We start from the raw sequence: 20,707 nt of genomic DNA, 5'->3' as shown, positions 1-20,707 counted from the left end.
TCATAAGGGTAGTGATGAAGAGGTATACTCTTGTTATCGCTCATTTTGCATTTTGATTAAGATTAGTGTTAATAACTATTCATAAATTTAATAAATTAGCACTGTTTCCTAGGTTTTACAAAATTTTTGAAACCTTACAGATTTCTCTGGCTTTTTGATTCCACAGTTCATAAGTCCTCTATCATTCCCACTGACTTTGTAAACCTAGGACGCTCTGTATTAGTGATTTCCTGGCATAAACACAGGCCTTCTGCATCACATCCTGAGTCAAGATCACTCTCTCCAAGCAGCGGTTCATGAACTTTGCTGTTCTGACATAAACAGCATGTGCATTTGCCCAGTGAGAGCACAGGAATCAGGACAGGAGGTGGCGCTGAGTCAGAGATTGCCAAGTGACTTTGGTGACACCAAGGACATCTTCCTGGGATATTCCTGTTTCTTCTCTCCTCTTCTGTGCACAGACTTCTTTCCATCCTCAGCAAGCACATAAACTTTTTGATCCTGGGCTATTATCTCTAATCTTGACCTGACCAATTTCTGCACGTAGGATGCTAGTTTTCCCCCTCTGCTTCAAAGACACTCATTCAGACTGGTGTCCACTGCAGTGCAGAACCCCAGGATGGGCCTCTGCCGCAGAATGTGTTTCTTCTTATGGTCGCCTTGTACACATAACACCAACATTTTTGGCTTTATTTCTGACATTTATTAAAATTGTTCTTTTTGGCAGTATATTCTGATCACAGTTTTCCCTCTCGGATCTCCTCCCATATTTTCTCCTCCACTCCAACTTATTGCCTTCTCTCTCTGTGTGTTTTGAAAACAAACAGGCAAATAAAACAAATGAAAAGAAGAATGAAATAAACAAACAAACAAAGAAAAAGTATGAGACACTCAAGACATATGGAGACAAACATAAACGCAAAGAAAGCACATTAAAACATCACAGCACTGAAAACCATAACATACAAGCAAAAGTCCAGTAAGATAAAAAAAAATGAATTTTTAAAAGCCCTAACAAAGTGATAGGAGACAAAAATACCTCCAAAACACCTTGGAGTTGATTCACGTCAACATTTTTAAAGGAATTATTTTCTTTACTCAACTACCATAGGACATTTCGGTTATGGGTGGGATGCCATGTGATAATTATGTTTTTAACTATTTCTAGAGTGCACACAAAAAGTCAGTTTCCACCAGCTTCACATCAAACTCCAGGAGAGGGAATTGCAGATACACCCTAAGAAGAGGCTGTGATACCCAAAGGAAGGAATTTACAGAGGCATCCTAAGGAGAGGCTGTGAGAAATAAGATTCTGATGCAGTAATCCAACATTCTTTAGAAAGATGCAAATCAAATATCAATGAAATAGTAAGGATTTTCTAAAGGGGGCTCTTAGATGAAAGTAAATTGAAGTCGATTCCCTTGAAATAACAAAGCAATTTATGACTTTACGGTTTTTCTGCTTTCTATACACAATACAGAAAAGAGTTTCATCCTGTGACCCATACAGGTCTGTATTCTTCTAGTATGTATGTTTTTATGAATCAGTGTTCTTTAGCCAGGCAGTGCTGGCACACGCCTTTAATCCTAGCATTTGAGATACAGAGATAAATGGATCTCCAAGCTTCAGGCCATTCCCGTGTACAGAATAAGTTCTAGGACAGCCAGGGCTACACACACACACACACACACACACACACACACACACACACACACCTATCTAGAAGAAAGAAAAAATAAGTTCTAGTGTTGAATCTAGAGACATGGAGAACATTAGGCACTAAAAATAGGTCTACTACACAACAGTGGAGAATCTGAGAGAAGACCCATGCTGAGCTGGGTGGGTTTGTGATGCTGGTTACATCACAGCAAGCAGCTTGAACAGCTCTTCTGGTAGGAATTGATATCCAGAGGAGCTGTTGTTCTTACCGGGATGTAAGAAATTTTCTTATTGCCTTTCCTTGTGGTGTTTCTGGGACCCCCAGTCCATATGCTTATATGCATTCTCACACATCTTCAATTTGTGTAATCTTTTTTAATAGGTAGAATGAAATGAGAGATGTCTTGCTCAGCCCTTCCTGTAAGCAGCAAGAGTGTCTAGGGGGATGGTAGTAAAGAAATCAGTTTTAAGTAAGCTCACCAGTCAACTGTAGACTCCGAGAAGTGAACTCTTTTCCTTTGGAAAAGACTATTTCTACCACTGTGTATTTTTCGTTGCCTGTAGTTTTTTTGTTTGTTTGTTTGTTTGCTTGCTTTCGAGACAGGGTTTCTCTGCAGCTTTTTTTTTTTTTAGAGCCTGTCCTGGAACTAGCTCTTGTAGACCAGGCTGGCCTCGAACTCACAGAGATCCGCCTGCCTCTGCCTCCCGAGTGCTGGGATTAAAGGCGTGCGCCACCACCGCCCGGCTTGCCTGTAGTTTTTGTGCAGGGCTGATGCCTCCTGGTTTCCGCCCAGCCACTTCAGCATATCTATTGTTGTCCTTCTTCATCTCATGCTTAGGAAATCATTCTGGAGAGACTTGAAGGGTGTAACTTCCGACATTCTTTGGAGACACAGTATATACAGCAAACTGCCTGATCATCTGTCTCTCCCAGTCTTCCTGCCCTTGAGCCTTAGGTGAGCCAGATGTTTTGTAGATGTATCCGTTGGGACTGAACTCTACATATTGCTTGGTTATGGTTTTCTGTAATGATCTCCCTTGGTTGCAAAAAACTGTTTCCTTGATGAGAGGAAAGGACTACATTTATCTGTGCATATAAGAACAGATATTTAGAGTGGAGTTAGGCGTTGTGCAGGCTTTGTAAAATGATGGTTGTAGGTTTTCCTTTAAGATCCATGGGTAATTGGCTAGGTTTCCAGAACCAGGCATTGTTGTGTCTTGCTGAGCAGTCCTCAAGTCCAACTAGTTAGAAAATTTTTGGTTATTGGCAAGATATACATGCCAATATTGCACCATGAGGGTTGTTTTGTGATTCATAGACTTCATAGATGGACAGGACGGTTGGTTGTTTCTCTCCTCTGGAAGCTTACGTGGTACCAGAAGGCACCATGAAAGCTAGTCCTCAGGGAGGAGACTTTCTGGTCAGTTCTAGGTCAGGTATCTGAGGCGTTATCTGAAATACATGGTGTCGTCAGTAATAAGGAACTTATCTTTCTCCACTAGAGGGCAACCAAGGACAACAGCAACAGACTGCTATTTTAGTAGTCTAAGGCACTGGTGTATACAGTGGACAGTGTTGCTTAAAGATAAATCCAGATATTTAATGGGCTTATGGTACTCTGTTTTATTTTTAGTAAGCATACAAAAATGGCACTTTTATACACATACCAGTAACTGACATCCTTCAAGGACACCATGGTTCTTTAAGTGGGGACGACAGAAGTCACTTTAGTCAAAAGTTGTCAGAGCAACTAGATAGTCACAAGCAGTAAAATGCAATGGAGTTCTACCACATACTAAGTATAAATCTCAACCAAGAGGGAACCAGAGTCTGTGAGCTGACATCTGAATATTAAAGACCGAGAAGACAGGTGAGTGCTCGTGTCTTACGATTAGCAGTGAACAAAGGAAACGTGTTCATCATCATAATTAGTGTCTTTAGCTGTGAAGGACACATTTAGGAAAGTCAGTAGAGTGATCACAGCCACTGTGGTAGGCGTGATTGCTTATGTGTGCCAGGGTCTTACTAGACAGCCCAGTCTGGCATGGCCATTGCTGTTTTCCTGCCTGCTTCACCCTGGTGCTGGAGTCATAAGCCTGTGCCATGAGGCCCAACCTCAATTGTGTTTGAAACTTGGTTTTAGAAAACACTAGATACCTAGGTCACGAGGAGTCAGGACTGAAGCTTCCCCATTGGATATAGAGACTGTTCCTCAAAGGCCATCCCTGACATTACTGCAGAGTCACAACATTTAGACACTCTCTAGCCCTTCTTGGATGAGTTCCATTAAACTGCAGGGATATATATTAATGGAAGTGCAGGATATGATTTTGAGGATTAATGAATGTTTCTGGCCTGTTCTAAAAGCGGTAGATTACAGCAGAGAGCAATAACATGGCAGCTGATAAATATTTAAGCAGCTGGAGATCAAGGAAGCTTATCATTATTTTTTCATTGCTCATCCAGTAATCATAGTCAGCCATCAAAGAGATGCAACATGTGGTGTAAGCAGAAATCCTGGATCATCAAAGGGTTGAAGGAGAATAAGGGAGCCTTGTGTGGTTCCCGTCCACATTTCCATGCCTTTCCTTACACATAGGCAAACACTAAACTCTAACCCTTTTCTGAAGGACCCAGTTTTCTGTGGTCCACCTTTTAGTGACCAAATACAAACAAGATAAGCATCCCCCACCCTGCCCATCAGATGTCAGTAGACTGTAGAGGAGCCTCTAGGATGACAGTCAGGGAGGTCTCAGCTCTGCTCTGTGTTCGACTCTTCACTCCACTCTCACAGTTAAGCCGGTTTAACCGCCAGTCATCGAGGAGTCCGCACTGAAACAGAGTCTGTTGCGTCCCAGATCCGTTTGCCTATGCTCAGCTGCTCCAGGGAGCTTCCATACTGAAATGTCTTTCTGCATGAGACATTGAACAAGAATTCGCAGTAAAGAAAGACCAGCTCAGCCGGGCGGTGGTGGCGCACGCCTTTAATCCCAGCACTCGGGAGGCAGAGGCAGGCGGATCTCTGTGAGTTCGAGGCCAGCCTGGTCTACAAGAGCTAGCTCCAGGACAGGCTCTAAAAAAGCTGCAGAGAAACCCTGTCTCGAAAAACCAAAAAAAGAAAAAAGAAAAAAAAAAAAAGAAAGACCAGCTCCATCAGAAGAGGACAGATGGCATGGCAGGTGGCACTCCTGTCCTAAAGGCTCTTCTTTCCCCAGAGTCTTCAGAGGCCTCTCAGAGCAGTAGGCATTAAGTACCAGGCTTCTGAACTCTTCACAGTGACCAAATTAGGTCCAAAGCAAGCACTCCAAGAAGAACAAAACAGATTCCATAAAAGAGGCTGGAATCTAGGAATTAGGAGATCTTCTGAACATCAGTGAAGGTAGAGTTCACAAAAACACCCATGACTCCTTCTTATCCCTTCTGATTTTGGAAGGCCTGGGAATTTATTTTGCTAGAGTTAAACTAGTAACTTCCATGCATCTCACATGTCCATATTTAAATATGTCTGATGAATTTGTGGATGGTTGTTAAAGTTTGGAAGCTCAAGGCCTCCGGTTCCCTCTGTAGTCCACCTTGCTCAGTTCGGTACCCAGGCACCTGTACAAGAGGCATGAGCTGGCGAGGAGGCTGAGGACCCTGTTCTCTGGCACCTGTTCCCTCCTGCTGTACCTTCCTGTGTCCTGGCACATCTTGTTATGTGAGAGATGTCAGTCACATTTTCCAACTGCTTAGCACTAATTGAGAAGTATAGATAAAGGTATCTTAAGACACCTACACCTAGTTATCTTAAGGTATAGATAAAGACATGAGCACATGGATTTCGTGTTTCTAAAAGCCTGGGCTACTTATATCAATTCCATCTTCACTGGATGTGGGCAGATATAGTCTGGCGATGACCATATCTGGGTGGGATTTCCTGCTTTGATTCCTACTTTGTATCTTTGCTGTTAACCTTTCTTTTCCAGAAGTATTTTATTAATTGAATTTATTCATTTATTTTACATACTGACCGCAGTTTCCTCCCCCTCTTCTCCTCCCATTCCTTCCCTGTTCCTCCCTTCTGCCTCACCTCAATCTACTCCTCCTCTGTTTCTGTTCTGAAAGGGGCAGGTCTCCTATAGGTGCCAACAAAGCAAGGCATATTAAGTTAAGGTAAAACTGAGCTCTATTCTGTTAAGTCTCGGTAAGTCAACCCAATATTTGGAATATGTTCCCAAAAGCCTGTTAAAGCCTCCGAGAAGGCTGAGGTCCCACTGCTAGGGGTTCCACAAGTAGAACAAGCTAAACTTTTGTTGCACATATGTAAAAGGCCTAGATCAGTTCCATGTGGACTTCTTAACTGTCGGTCCAGTGTCTTTGAGCTCCTATGAGCCCAGGTTAGTTGTCTCTGTGATAACCTTGACACCCTGGCTCTTACAATCCTTTCTCCTTCTCTTCAACAGGATTTATGGAGTTCAGCCCAGTGCTTGTCTGTGGACCTCTGGATCTGCTTCCATCAGAGGCTCTCTGGTGACAATTAGGGTTGTCACCAATCTGATTACAGAAGACGGCCAGTTCAGACCACCTCTCTGCTATTACTAGGAGTCTTAGCTAGGGTCATTCTTGTAGATTTGTGGCCATTGCACCAGGTTTCTACATGGCCCCCAAATTGTCCCCTGTCCCATCAAGATATCTCTCTGATTACTCTCTCCTTCTATTCTGCCCCTGATCCCTTATGCTCCCATGGTCACCTGCCCCCAGTTCACCCAGGAAATCTCTTCTACCTTCTCTTCCCAGGGAAATCCATGAGTCCCTCTTTAATTTCTCCTTGTTACCTCGCCTCTCTAGGACTGTGGAATGTAGCATGTGCTAACCTTTCTTAATGCTACTTAAAGTTGTGTCTGTGAAGGTGATACAAATGTAGGGCTTTATGGGCAGATATATGATCTCAGCATATTCAGCTAAATCCTAACATTTAAGATGAGGATGCTGGCATCTTTGAGAAGTCAGGTCATCGGGACTATGAAAACTTGAAGATAATCATGATGTTTTCTGCCTCCCCATTGCCAATGGCTTTGAATGTGGTCCTCATCTAAATGAGGCAGAGTAATAAGATAAGAGATGGAAATTATTACAATAGAATCGACCTCTCTTATTAATCACCAGAAGCCTGTGTGACAGCTTTGATCTTCCTGTGATCTGCAGTCCAGGATTTCTTTATAGTATTTTGGTACTTGATTCTCAGAGTCTTCCTTGGAGACAACAGACAAACATAAGCACACAGAGAAAAAGAGCTTGCTGCAAGGACTTTATTTAGATAGAAAATAGGAAGAAACTCAAGGAAACAGCATGGGACAAAGAGCATCCTTCAGGTTTTCAACTACTATGAAAAACCTAATCTTCTTGTTCTTAGTCATCGGCGGCAGCAGAGTCGGTAGACGATGTTACGGTACCTGCAGGCGCCAACAAGTCGTTCTGGAAAATGACAGCCTCCTCTTCTGCAATAGCAGGTCACGCCTGACCTCACACCTGGGGATACAAAAACCACAGGAAGCACTCAGTGCCCAAGTCAGCAGGACGGAAGAGACCCTGGGTAAGACATGTGCTAGGTGAAGTGGGTCCCCCACATTCATCATTGCTGACAACAGCCTGAGCATTCACAATCAATATGAATAAATATGCGTATTAAACATCGGACCTGCACAAAACTCAAGACCAGCAACAATTTGTCTTAATTCTGTTTCTTTTCATTTTTGTTCTCCTTCCATCACACATATTTTGTGCATCCGACTATTATATAAAAATCTAAACACAAACCTCCAGATATTAAAATATAGTCGACACAATAAAATATTCTCCATCTGGCCAAGTCTACCAAGATAGATATAGAAAAAAAAAAAAAACAATGTTACTAATCGTTTTATGTATTTAACCCAGTGATAGTCATAAAATTATCTTGGAACAATACTCTTTGCAGAAAGAAATTGATTTATTGGGCTCGTGCTGTCGAATGTGAAAAATAAAGAAGTAATTAAGTCCTGGGTGACCTGATTTCAAAGCTTATCTCCACCCCTTCTCCCGGCTCCATGTCTCTAACATGCTGACATGGCTCACCTGCAGCTTGGAGAGCAGAGCTGTCATCCCTTCCTAGGGATATGGATATAGCCTGCTCATCCTCTCCCGGCTGATCCTGGTCTAGAACCTCCTCAGCTCTTCCTAGGAGAGGTTCTGCCTGGGAATGCAGGGCCAGCAGGAGAAGGGCGATGAGTAGAACGAGTGTCCTCATGGCCGTGGGTTTCCTAGGGGATGAAGTAATCAGTAACCATGGGGGTGGGGGTATGTGAAGAGAAGGGTTCAGGACAGGCCCTGCAGTTGGGCAAGGTCGGCAGTGAGAGGAAATCAGTAACCATGTCGGGGGGTGTGTGAAGAGAAGGGTCCGGGACAGGCCCTGCAGTTGGGCAAGGTCGGCAGTGATGAGGAAGCAGACCTGTCCTTAAGGTTGTCCTGATGTTCTTGTTCTCACGGCTTCCATCTCAAACGCCTCCACCTGTGTATCTGGTGACTGCCTTTGGTTGGAGCTGGTGAGGATGAGGAGGACTCCGCTACTGTTTTGGATTTTTGTACTTAGTACTTAAATGAGTGTTTACTTTTTAACGTTAAAATAGATGAAAAGAAGCGGCATTCTCATGCGGTAAGTTCAAGGGCGCAAAGACTCTACCTCTCTGAAGATGGACTCTGAGGTGGTCTGAAGTTGTCGACTCTGGGGTCAGACATGGATCATGATGATGCGTGTTAATCAAGGCTTTTTAGGGTTGGTTCTGATAACACGTTGACCTTATCAAACTATGGATGAAATGAACTCCTGTGACGCTAGGTAAGACATTGATCCGAAAAAGAGGAATGTTTATTCTTTCCACCTCTCCGCATCCATGAGTGTCAATTAAGACGATCAGTGTTAAAGCACACAACCCAATGACTTGATGCACAATTGGATGTTGATTTCCAATAAAATGAATTAAAGGTCTGGACACAAAACTTGAAAGTATAAAACTATGAGAAGAAAGTTCAGAGCAAGAATTGAACAGATATTTCTTGTATAAGAACAAAGCAAAGACAGGCAAATGGAATTGTACTGGACTGTACAGCTTCTACATAGGAGAGGGAATGCGCATGGGAGTGAAATGGCCAACTCGAGCATGGCGGGAAAGGTTGGCAAAGCATACACCTAATAAGAAACTATTATCCATATATAGGTAATGTGTGCAACTCAGAAGCCAAAACCAAGTCAGACGATAAACAGCAAATGACCCAAAGAGATATTCCTTAAAATAGAAAGACGTTTTACAGATTATATTATTCTCCCTACCTGAATGACAAGGAAGACATCTGTGTTTTGAAGAAAGCTTTGTGAATTTCCCCTTAACCAGTAACCACTGTCCTTAGAAGCCACCAGAAGCCCACATAGGAGAGCCTGAGAAGTGTCTCTGCATATGTGGGCATCCCAAGGCAAACTTGCCTTTAGGAAATCAGTTGCAGCTGGGCCTCAATGACATACCCATACTTTGAAAATTAAGGGAATTTTGATACTCACAGATCCTTGGGCTGTGCAGAGAGCAGAGCAGGAGAGATGGCACTCCTCTGTTCAGATCTTGGGGGCAACAGCAACTGTGCCCTCATGGAGCAGACTTGCCCTATTTAATAGCCAGTTGGGATGTCCTTTTTTTTTGTGGTTAATTTCTGTTGGGTGCTTCCAGCATCTGTGGTGCAAGGATGGTTACACAATTTGGAAAAGCTGGGCCAAGGCAGGACTTCCCAGAGGGACCCCTTATCTGTCTTTTTCAGAACTAGACAGCACTTGCTTGCCTATCACTGCTTACACAGTTGAGCCGGTGCTGCACGGGCGTGTGAGGTCACTGATGTCAGACAATATGAAAGAGCTCGAAGGAAATGCGTGGCTTACGAATCATGCTTTATACTTGGTGAAAATGACTGGAATAAACAGTCAATGAATTTGTGGAGAAGAATTTGAAAGCTAATTCTCAGTGAGCCTCTCTAGGACCTAGGTCACAACTATTAGAAATAGTTAAGCCTCCCCATTAGAGCTAATTAAGCCATCCAGTGGAGCAGGGATGTTGCACTATGATAAGATTGTACATCAGATTCGCAGTGTGGCTGTAGTTACTGATGGAGTCTCCAGTGTGATCGATATGTCTACATCATGTCGTTCTGTGGAGGAACCAGATGCAACCCTTCTTGGCCACTAGACGAGGACAAACAGTTATCTAGAACAACATGGGCAGAACACTCATGAGATTGTTCCTGGAGACATAATGCCTTCTGGATATCCCACAGACTGGACTGATAGCAGAGAGATTGGCAGTCGATGGTCTAGCCGAGTGATATGTGTTCAGAGGCATTATGTGTAAACCAATACTGGTCCTCTATAAGGTTGTGTTAGAACCAGCATGACCAGAATGGACATTGCATGCTGGAGATGCAGCAGCTTCTCACCAGACAGTTCCTAGGAGGGAAAACAATGTTTTAGAGTGACCTCAGATCCTGAGACACCTGCTCTCAGAATGCAGGCTTCTCCCAGCTCCTCTTGAGCATATATATGGTAATTTCTTAACCAGTAACAAAAATCTCATGCGTGTCACCATGCTGTATTTTTGTCTCCAAGATTTAAATATTAATATTTTAATTTTCCTCTTATTGGATGATGTTGTTATCTGAATGCTTAAGTCTCACTAAAATTAGCGTGTGGAAATCTTTCTCCGAAAGTTGATGAAATTCACAAGTGGGGTCTTCTATCAGGGAATTGGGTTAAAAGGGAAGAACCCCCATGGATGGGGTAATTCTTTCATAAAAGAGGCTGAAGGAACTGCCTTGTTCCTTTTACCAGGTGGGGACATTTCCTGAAACCGCCACTTATCAATCAGGAAATGGGACATCACCACAGAGTAAACCTTTTGACACTTTCATCTTGGACTTCACAGCCTACAGAACTGCAGGCAATTGATACCATCTGCTGTGTGTAACATTATCAATGGCGTGATATGTGGTGTTGTGTTGTGCCAGACTAAATGAACTAAGACAGATGTTCACACTGGAACCCATCTGCCATACTCTGAGAAACTCTAAATCTTGTGGAGGAGATCACAGGGGAAGGACCGAGGCCTCTTCTGGTGGTAGAACAGAAATACTTATAGCCAGCTTTCTCATGACACACTGGTTTGATTTATAATGTTTACAAATGTCCATGATTAAAACCCACTCAGCTTCAGACAGGGACATCTGTCTGATGCTTCCCTCCTCCTGAGCTAGGATGGAAAGTGATATTCTGCACGTCTTGTCTCAGCTCACGGTCCTGCTGAGCTTCCTCCTGACACCAGTACCTCTTGCTTACCAAGCTGGAGAGTTCTTCTGCAGTAAACTCTCCAAATCCGAGAGAACCACTTCTCCTTTTGCCCATGGCATTGACCAATGTCCAAGTGGTAAATTTGAGTTAGAACACATGCATGCGCTGTACGGAATCCATTTCTTACTGTAATGATTTCTGACACAGCAGTAGAAGAACAGAACATTGGCATGTATATAGCGAGAGAACCTGTGACCTATGAATTATTTTAGATGTCAGTTTTTGCTTGGTCAATGTATTATTTATGAAGTGGGACTTCATCATTTCACTTAATTTCTCGGGAATAACTGGGAACATATAACGACTAAATGGCATAAAAACCCTGTACTCACTGGGATGTTTTGGTGAACAGTTTCTCATTTATTTTTCATCTGAATTTCTGCAATGGGGATGCAGGATTAGTGTATAACCCAAGTATGGTTCAGGTCTCTGTCCTTGGGGAGAGATGTAGTGAGAGGTGTATGACCTTGCCAATTGCTAGAACATGAGGGCAACCAGAAAGTGATTTTTTTGCTATGAATTTAAGCTAGTAAAATTCCATCTATCTGCCTTCATTCACTCTGCCATCATATCAGAGCCACCAGAAAAAGAAAGAGATCTCAGTGTCTGTGCTACTGGGGTTATATTCAGGAAGTGATCTCCTGTGCCAATGCATTCAAAGCTACTTCCCACTTTCTCTATTATGAGGTTCCAGTATGGCTAGATTTATGTTGAGGTCTCTGATCCATTTGGACTGGAGATTTGTGCATGGGACAGATATGACTCTATTTGCATTTTTTACAGGTCAACATCAAGTTATGCCAGAACCATAATTTGAATACCAATCTCCAAAAACTTCTACCAGAGAAATTTTGTTGAAGATGCCTTCTTTTTCCATTGTATAATTTTAGTTTCTTTGTCAAAAATCAGGTGTGAATTAATAACAGGGTCTTTGATTCAATTCCATTGGTCCACCTGTCTGTTGTCTTCATTACTATAGCTCTATAGTAGAGCTTGAAGTCAGGGATGGACGGTGATGCCTCCAGAAGTTTCTATGTTGTACAGGATTGTTTTGACTGTCCTGGGTTTTTTGTTTTTCCATATGAAGTTGACTATTGTTCTTTCAAGGTCTGTGAAAAATTGTGCTGGGATTTTGATGGGGATTGCATTAAAACTGTGGATTGATTTTGGTAAGATTGCCATTTTTATTTACTGTGCAGATCCTACCAAGAGCATGGGAAACCTTTCCACTTTCTGATATCTTCTTCAATTTCTTTCTTTAAAGACTTAAAGTTCTTGCTGGGCGGTGGTGGTGCACACCTTTAATTCCAGCACTCTGGAGGCAGAGGCAGACGGATCTCTGTGAGTTCGAGGACAGCCTGGTCTACAAGAGCTAGTTCCAGGACAGGCTCCAAAGCCACAGAGAAAACCTGTCTCAAAAAAAAAAAAAAAAGACTTAAAGTTCTTGTTATACAAGTCTTTTACTTGTTTGGTCAGAGTTACCTCAAGATATTTTATGTTGTTTGTGGCTATTGTAAAGAGTAATGTTTCTCTGATTTCTTACACCATTTATCATCTGTATATAGGAGGGTTACTATTTTTTTTGAGTTAATCTTGTATCCTGCCACATTATTGAAGGTGTTTATCAGATGTAGGAGTTCCCTGGTAAAAGTTTTGGGGGATTGGTATTCAAATTAAGATTGTTTTGAAAATAAAAAAAAAAAATAAAGAAAGAAAGAGAAAAGGAAAGAAAGGCCAGAACCGCACTTTCGTTCCCTGAACCAACCACTTACTCTAGTCAGGATTCCTTCTTACAGTTCTCAAGGACTTGAGTGAGAAAGCTGCCTCAGCCTGAGGTGGTTCCTGAACCCTGCATCCAAGACTCCAGTTATTACACATGGGAAACACGACCAATCCCAATGCAGAGCATTCAGTACAGAAGGGTTGGTTACAACGGCTCTAGATATAACCTGGGCATCAGAGTCCTCGGGTCATTCTAAAGCACAACTTTCCTGGGGCTAATTACCAAAGAACCATGGCCACCCACATCAGAAGACTGGAAGGCAGTGGGGCAGGGTATAAACCAGGAGTCTTAGGTGGGACTCCCAAACAAGAGTGAATCTAGGCAAAAGCGAGTGTGTGGTTAGAGGGTTGAAGAGAGAGGAACACTGTCATCTGGGGTGGCAAAGCACTAAGAGAGACTGGGAAGGTGAACATCTGGACCACATCAGACTGGAGAACATTTTCCTCTAACCTGTAAATTTCTAAAATGATCTGTGGAGCTTTGAGTTACAAAAGAAAGTTCCCAAAGCACAGAAAAATACATTTATATTTTCGCAATCCCTTATATTCTGTTTCTGGATGTAGAAAGAGTTTAGAAAACAAAACTCTCAAATGAAACTGAGCTTAAGTTGGAGATTTAGATATCTTTGTGTGTTATTTCTCTGTATCTTGTACATTATTGTACATTATTGCCAAGAGATGGCATTGACCTTCATGTTCTGCAGCGAATGAATTGATAAACAGAATGTGGTTTGCATAAACATTGCATGAGTGTATTGTTTGTGTTTACATGTGTACACATGGAACACTCTTCAATCATAAAAAGGTGGAATTTTCAATAACTGAGATGATCCTGGAGGACACTTACTGTGTGAACTACAGATGCACAAAGAGAAAGTCAACGTGTTCTCACATACAAGATAAAAACCAACATCATGCAAAGTGAGAATAGAATACTTGCTATTGGTGACTGGTAAGGTCAGGAGATGCTGAGGAGAGGTTGATCAATGGGTACAGAATTACATTTTAGGGAGAAGCAATGAGTTCTGGCCAACTATTACACAATAACATGACTATGAGTAGTAACGGACTGCGAATTTCAAAATAGCTAGGACAGTAGATAAAGAAATTATAAGTGTGTGAGGTGACAGACACGCTAAATCCACAATTTATTCATTTCTCAGTCTGCGTGTGTGTGTGTGTGTGTGTGTGTGTGTGTCAGCCCTTCCCATTATGCACCTTACATTTCCCCCATTACAATAGGTCAGTTTAAAAACAATGAGTTCTTTCATTTTACAAGAAGATTTCACCCCAAACTTCAAAAGTGTGAAGGAAGAATACATGAGATTAGTGCATCCAGGGTCAAGAATTTGCAATAGGGAGAGAGGTTGGAAGAACTCTAGTGGGGAGGTTGGTCCACACAACAATGATTATGTCAATGTGTTTGCTGATTGACACTTACTGGAGTTATGCTAACTGTACCTGAAAACAAACCTATGTCCTAGATAATTACATTTCAAAATATGACACCACATTTTGTTAAATCTTTTAAATTTACTTGGCCCAGGACACGAGTGACTTATTTAAGACAGATGACTTATGTGACTTTGGCAACTGCGTATTATGTGTGCAATCCACTGATCAGTATTCTGTGATATTTGAGGTGAGAAGAGTTAGTACTGGCTAGAGTTACACTTTCTCTACTGTGAGTTCAGTTGGTGCAGCTGGTACCTGCCATGGCCCAACACAGACAGTTATAGCAGCTACCAAGTGAAATGCTTCTAGCATCCTTTCTTCCTCAAGGAGCGATGGGGTGTTCTATTCTCCTATCACGTCTCCTTCCTTATTGAATGCCCACAAGAATGTCTGCTGTGAACCCACATTGTCTGTGCTGCTGGAGTCTGCATTCTAAGAGGTCACTGCTGCTGTATTTCCATCAGATAACACACATAACTCCCTTAGGGAGTGTGCAATGTCCTCAAGACTGAGTCTTAGCACCCTGTAGCACCCCTGGAGACTCCAGGCTAGAGGGAGAACTACCTGTTGATTTCTTTATTTTTCTTGGAACCACTTCCAGCTGCATTAATTCCACCAAAGCTAGAAAGTAACTCACTTGAGTGTACCTTGCTGAGCACACTGGGGGCATTGGGCACATCACTGTTGGTATGTGAAGAACAGTCTTCTGTGCAGAGAACACATCCTGTCATACACAGACACAGGTGCTGCAGACAATGTGCACATCAGAGAGTGGGGTGCCTTGCTTTTCTTCCTGCCCGTTCTGCCTCTGTACAGATTTTTTTCTCGCAATTGTAAGGTTGTCTCTGTGGAGGTGGAGCCAAAAGCAACTCAGGGCTTAGAAGGCAGAGGCATAATCCAGGCCTGCTCACTGAAACTTCAACACTTTTTAAGGAGATGGTGGCTCTCTGAAAAATTAAGATATTAGTACTATAAAACATGAAGCCAAAAGTGGTAGTCTTTCTTCACATGTAGGCAATGTTTTTGAGAGTTGAATCTACAAGAATGCAGAGGCAAAATTCAAGTATAAAATGTAGCAGGATCATCAGCACTGAACTTTCTTTACAGTTTGTGTATGAACCCTGCGATCATCCTAAATATTGTTGGTATTTGAAGTCACTATTTTGTAAATAATAATAATAATAATAATAATAATAATAATAATAATAAATAAAATTTAAAATACTAAATTATTTATTCATTGGCAAAGGTTTCCTTGAAGATTCCGGTACTTCATATCCAGAATCCAGACTAAGCCTTATAGCAAATTCTGAAAGAATGCAAACACACAGGGAGCGTATCAGAAGCACTTTATTGGAGATAAAAGAGAGACACATATGTGTGGTAATCAGAGACTTGTCTTGGTCCTCAGAGAGCATGGTCATCTTCTTGTTTCTGGTCTCCATATTTAGCGGCAGCATAACAAGCGGCCATTGGTGCAGAGTCCCCTGACGCGTTCTAGTAATCTGCAGTGCCGTCTTCTACAGTAGCATGTCGGGAACTTTCTTGAGGCTGGAGACACACAGAAAGAATAACTGAGTTTGCGGGTTGGCAGGATTGGATTGCATTCAGTCCTATGAAGGTGTGGGATACAGCATGGGTATGTTTCATTGGAATCATTACAGCCAGCAGATGATCAACTCAATGCAAAAAGAAACAACGTACTTAAGGAGTTTTGGTAACGTGCAGGACTTGAGGTCCGTTCTCAAGGGTTAATTTTTATCCCCCCCCCCACCATTCATATACTTGAGTGTACTTTTACAATGATTTGAGTTCCCGTAGACAAAGAAAACCTAGAAATACCTACAACTGCTCTTGTCTATGAGGATCTCCTCAATATATCGCTCTACATTCTGGTAAAATTCCTACGTGTATTTTCAGAGCAAAAGCCTTATGAGAAAGAAAATCAATTGACTTACTTCACTCTCACTATTACTGTTATGAATAAGAAATAGAAGGAAGTAAGACGGAGTTATCACGGAAGCCAGATTGATCTTGATGGGATTCCAGGGCCTATCTTCCACCCTCTCTCAGGAGACTCCAACCCATATCATTCTGGGCATCACCACTCACCTGCATCTTGAAGAGCAGAGCCTTCTGGGTCCCCAAAAGAAATGGTCACATCCTGGTCCTCTGCCCCTGGCTGCTCCTCATTTTTCGTCTCCTCAGCTGCTGCTGGAAGAGGATCAGCCTGGGCCAGGAAGGCCAGCAGGGCAAGGACAGAGAGGAGAAGAAGTGTCTTCATGGCTGAGAGTCACCTGGATGATGGGTGAGCAGGAGCCCAGTGTGTAGGGAATGAGGAGCCCGCCTGCATTTATAGGGCTGTCATGAGAAGGTGCCGAGACACGCCCTGTAGAGAGGGCACCCACTGATGGGAACTGGGAGAGACTGTCGTCCTCAAGATGTTGTCCTTTGATGTCCCTGTGTTCTTACAGCTGCCACCATGATGTCGATCTGTGTGTTCAGTAACTCTCCTCCCTTCTAGCTGATGATTCCAGGGCCTTATTATCTTCTCCTGTTTCCCATCTGCTTGAGTATTTGCCTTTCTGTGGTCAGGAAAGAAATGAGGCAGGCACATACCAACTTAGTATGCTCGGGGAACAAGGGGTTTTTGAGTTCTGAAGCTGGAGCCTGCTGTTTTGAGAAGGTATGGACCCTGGGCCAGACTTAAATACCTGTGGATTGGACAGTCAGTTCTTTGAGTGATTCTGGGGCACAATCACCTTCATGAAGGAAGGGTTTGTGAATCGCTTCTTTCGGTCATTATGGAGAAAGTAACATGGCCCTGGTGAATCGAGCTCAAGAGGAGACGAGGGACAGAGTTGGTCAGAGTGAAGCTAGAGCACTGTTCTGAATGACCCAGTGTGCCCTGAGCACATCTCATGAGAGCAGTCCAGGTGCCTCCGCACAACCTGGGAGTCACCAGATGATGTGCTGGGCTCATGTCTCAGAGTCTGCATTTTCTAACTTTTAGAAAATGTGAACTTACATACAAGAAATAGCACTCAAAATGTAGGGAGGCTGAGTGCTTCTTTCCTTATTTTTTTTCTTCTGAGACAGGGTTTCTCTGTCGCTTTGGTGCCTGTCCTGGAACTAGCTCTTGTAGACCAGGCTGGCCTCGAACTCACAGAGACCCGCCTGCCTCTGTTTCCCAGTGCTGGGATTAAAGGTGTGCGCCACCACCGCCCGACCGATACACTTCTTTCCAATCCCGAGATTCTTCTACTCTAAGAAGCCAGTGCGGATCATATATGAACACTGTTCTGTACGTGTTTTTACCCATTTCTCCTCACTATGTGTATGCAAAAAGATACATAACATTATACTAATTTCAGTCAGCATATGGTGTCCCAGTTTTATTAGTGCTAGCTCCTATTCACATGTTGATAAATACTGTTCAATTATTAAAATGGCTTTATTACAGCTGTGTGCAATAACTAGCAAAGAGGTAAGAATACTATTTTACATGCACACACACACACACACACACAGAGTCATATTGCCTAATGGCACAATACTTCTTCAATACCTTTGTATACTTAGATCTATCAGTCAAAAAGCACATCTTAAATTTCAGACACATCCTTCACTGTCTTCCTGATCCTCACAGAGTTGGCCTCAGTAGCACTCAGTAAACTTTCATTGCCAGTTGACCACCGTGCTCATTTTAATGATTAATGCTATTGTGTTTTTACTTTCCATCCTTCCCAGCAGTGTTCAGCACAGAACTGGTCATTCGAGACCCAAGGTAACTCAAGCCACTGAAAGGCAACCTTTAAGAAGAAGGCAATCAAGTTTTTTTGTTGTTGGGGTTTTTTTTTTTTTTTTTTTTTTTTTTTTTTTTTTTTTTTTTTTTTTTTTTTTTTTTTTTTTTTTGGTTTTTCGAGACAGGGTTTCTCTGTGGCTTTGGAGCCTGTCCTGGAACTAGCTCTTGTAGACCAGGCTGGCCTCGAACTCACAGAGATCCGCCTGCCTCTGCCTCCCGAGTGCTGGGATTAAAGGCGTGTGCCACCACCGCCCGGCTAGGCAATCAAGTTTTTAATTTGCTTTGTAGTTCACATGTTTTATTATTTCACATTCCGTCCTCTGTTACTCCCCAAATCGCTTGAAGAAAGACATCTGCTCATGTGGACACCAGAGAAGGCAGGGACCAGAATCCTCCATCTGTGAAGTCAATGTGACCACTTGCCTTTTGGGTTTGTTGAGCTTTGGGGAATAAGCAGGTCTTTATGAGTTTTCAGTCTACTGGACTTTTTATGGTCTTTGTGCAGGTTCATACATGCACTAAGATACATATGCTTTTCTCATATTTCCTTGTCCCAACCTAATAGGTAAAAAAAAATCAATATTTCAGCATCATACTAGTTTACATGAACTGATAACAGAAGTGCACACGCCTAAGTAGTGTGCGCATGTGTGTGTGGGCAAACGCTCATTGAGGGAGGGGTTGGCACATTCATTTTAGTTTTTGTTTTGTTTTGTTTTGTTTTTCGAGACAGGGTTTCCCTGTAGTTTCTAGAGCCTGTCCTGGAACTAGCTCTTGTAGACCAGGCTGGCCTCAAACTCAGAGATTCATTTTAGTTTTTAAAAGAAAAATATTTGCTTACTTTTATAAGTAATTTGCCTGCATGTACATGTGTGTATGTGTGTGTGTGTGTGTGTGTGTGTGTATGTGTGCGTGTGTGTTTCTGTTGCCTATGGAGACTGGAATAGACAGTCCAATCCCCTTGAACTGGTGTTACAGAAAGCTATGACTCACCATGTGGGTTCTGGAACCAAACCTGGGTCCTATGCCAGAACACCAAATGTTCCTAACCACTGAGCCATCCATTTAGACCCAAATTTTCTCTAATTAACCTTTGGCTGTTGTTCATAAATTCTGGAAAATTTCTCCTTGTAACGTGTAACAAATCTTAAAGATTATCATTTTTCTTTGTCCTGCTTTGTTTGCTATACCAAACAACCTGGTTTTTAATTTTATTTAATACTATTTCTGAGTTTTATTTCTTTCAACTTAAATTTAGAAAACTCAAAATTGGGTGTTTTAGTGATTTGGTGGCATTAGCAAAATTGCACTCATATCCTGTGATTGAGACAGAGTTGCTTTTTTTTTTAACCCAGTGCCAGAGCTGAGGAAGTGCCACCTTCCCAGAGAGTGTTTTCAGGATCACTAATGTTCTGGCATCTAGTATCGCATGTGGATGCCCAACAAGCAGTTAGAAAGCAGAGATACGGATGGGGCTGATGGGTCAGAGATCTTGACGTGATGGTGGAGAAAGGAAGAAAGTCTACATAGCTCTCTGCTGCTTCTCCTACGCTCCACTGTATAGATCTTGTCCAAACACCATCACGTATTCCAAGATTGCTTCTAGAGAACGGAAGTTACCTCCAATGGCCTCTGAAACCTCAGATTGCTGCCGGTCCACCTGTGCTCATGGGAGGCCCACTCCTCTTCCCCCTTACAGGCACTCACACTCTACTGACCTGCAGGAGGTGCTGGGTAAGATGGGTCACAGCCCTGAGGACTTGTTTCTTCTTAAGATCTCCTGTACTCTAAGATGGGAGGGGTGTGACCGCTCCTGCACTTGCTTTGTGTCAGAAACCAGTGTGCAAAATGTCAACAGAACTCACAGTTACCTTGATAATCAACTCTATTTCCTTAGCAGGGATCATACTTGGAATTTTTTTTTTGTGATAACTGGCAAAAAATAAAAAAATAAAATAAAAAACCTTTTCTTTGGGTATTTCTCAGGAGTGTAGGTTATTCACTGGTGGGTTCATGTCAAATCCCAGAGGAGTGAATTTGCAGAGGGAGAGACCAAGGAGCTCTTGAGAGACCATCTGCCAACCTTCCAAACTAGAGCCACTGTCTGGTTCTAAACAAGGAAAACAATAATCCCAATAAATGATGGAAGTTAGCACTCTAAAATGCAGAAGTTAAGGTTGGACATAGGGTAGTGGTAAAGTACAGGGGATTTGGCCACAGCCCTGTTGCCTAAACTTTAGTGTTCCTGAGTAAGGCAATTAACCTCTTCCAAGTTACTTTACAAAGCCACAAAGTATTGGTCAATAAAAGCAGCAACTTTATTGGGTTGTTGTAAAAAAAAAAACTCTTATTGCAATAGACAAAAAGCTCCTTGCAATCAATAAATATAAGCTCATATAAATATACTGCATATATTATATACTGTAAGAATGCTAATCGGCATCATGAGTATCAAATTATCATGACTTCTGTGAAGTCAACCAAAGCTGTCCTGACTCTACAATAAATGAAAATTTACTGTTCTCACATTACTTAATAAGTTGTTAAGTTCAAGAGCACTTTAAGGTTTTATGCAATAGTTAATAATTTATATTTGTTGAACAAGCA

The 20,707-nt window shown here is 42.3% G+C and overlaps 2 protein-coding genes across 2 annotated transcripts; both read right to left on the bottom strand.

Annotated features, from left to right (window-relative positions):
• Positions 1 to 7,053: 7,053 nt before the first annotated feature.
• Positions 7,054 to 7,926, bottom strand: Defa5 (defensin alpha 5). Its single transcript, XM_038325540.1, has 2 exons — positions 7,755 to 7,926; positions 7,054 to 7,169 (listed from the first exon to the last, which is right to left on the bottom strand). Exons 1-2 carry the CDS (start codon positions 7,924 to 7,926, stop codon positions 7,054 to 7,056), a joined length of 288 nt encoding a protein of 95 aa, XP_038181468.1.
• Positions 7,927 to 15,742: 7,816 nt separating this feature from the next.
• On the bottom strand, positions 15,743 to 16,579 carry LOC119811644 (alpha-defensin 3-like). The gene is made up of 2 exons (XM_038325539.1): positions 16,408 to 16,579; positions 15,743 to 15,846 (listed from the first exon to the last, which is right to left on the bottom strand). The coding sequence occupies exons 1-2, from the start codon at positions 16,577 to 16,579 to the stop codon at positions 15,743 to 15,745; spliced, it is 276 nt and encodes a 91-aa protein (XP_038181467.1).
• Between the last annotated feature and the right edge of the window lie 4,128 nt (positions 16,580 to 20,707).

This window comes from Arvicola amphibius, chromosome 4, assembly GCF_903992535.2.
Source record: "Arvicola amphibius chromosome 4, mArvAmp1.2, whole genome shotgun sequence".
Lineage (NCBI taxonomy): Eukaryota > Metazoa > Chordata > Mammalia > Rodentia > Cricetidae > Arvicola > Arvicola amphibius.
Note: the sequence above shows the minus strand (reverse complement) of the source record. Positions and strands in the feature narration are given on the sequence as shown.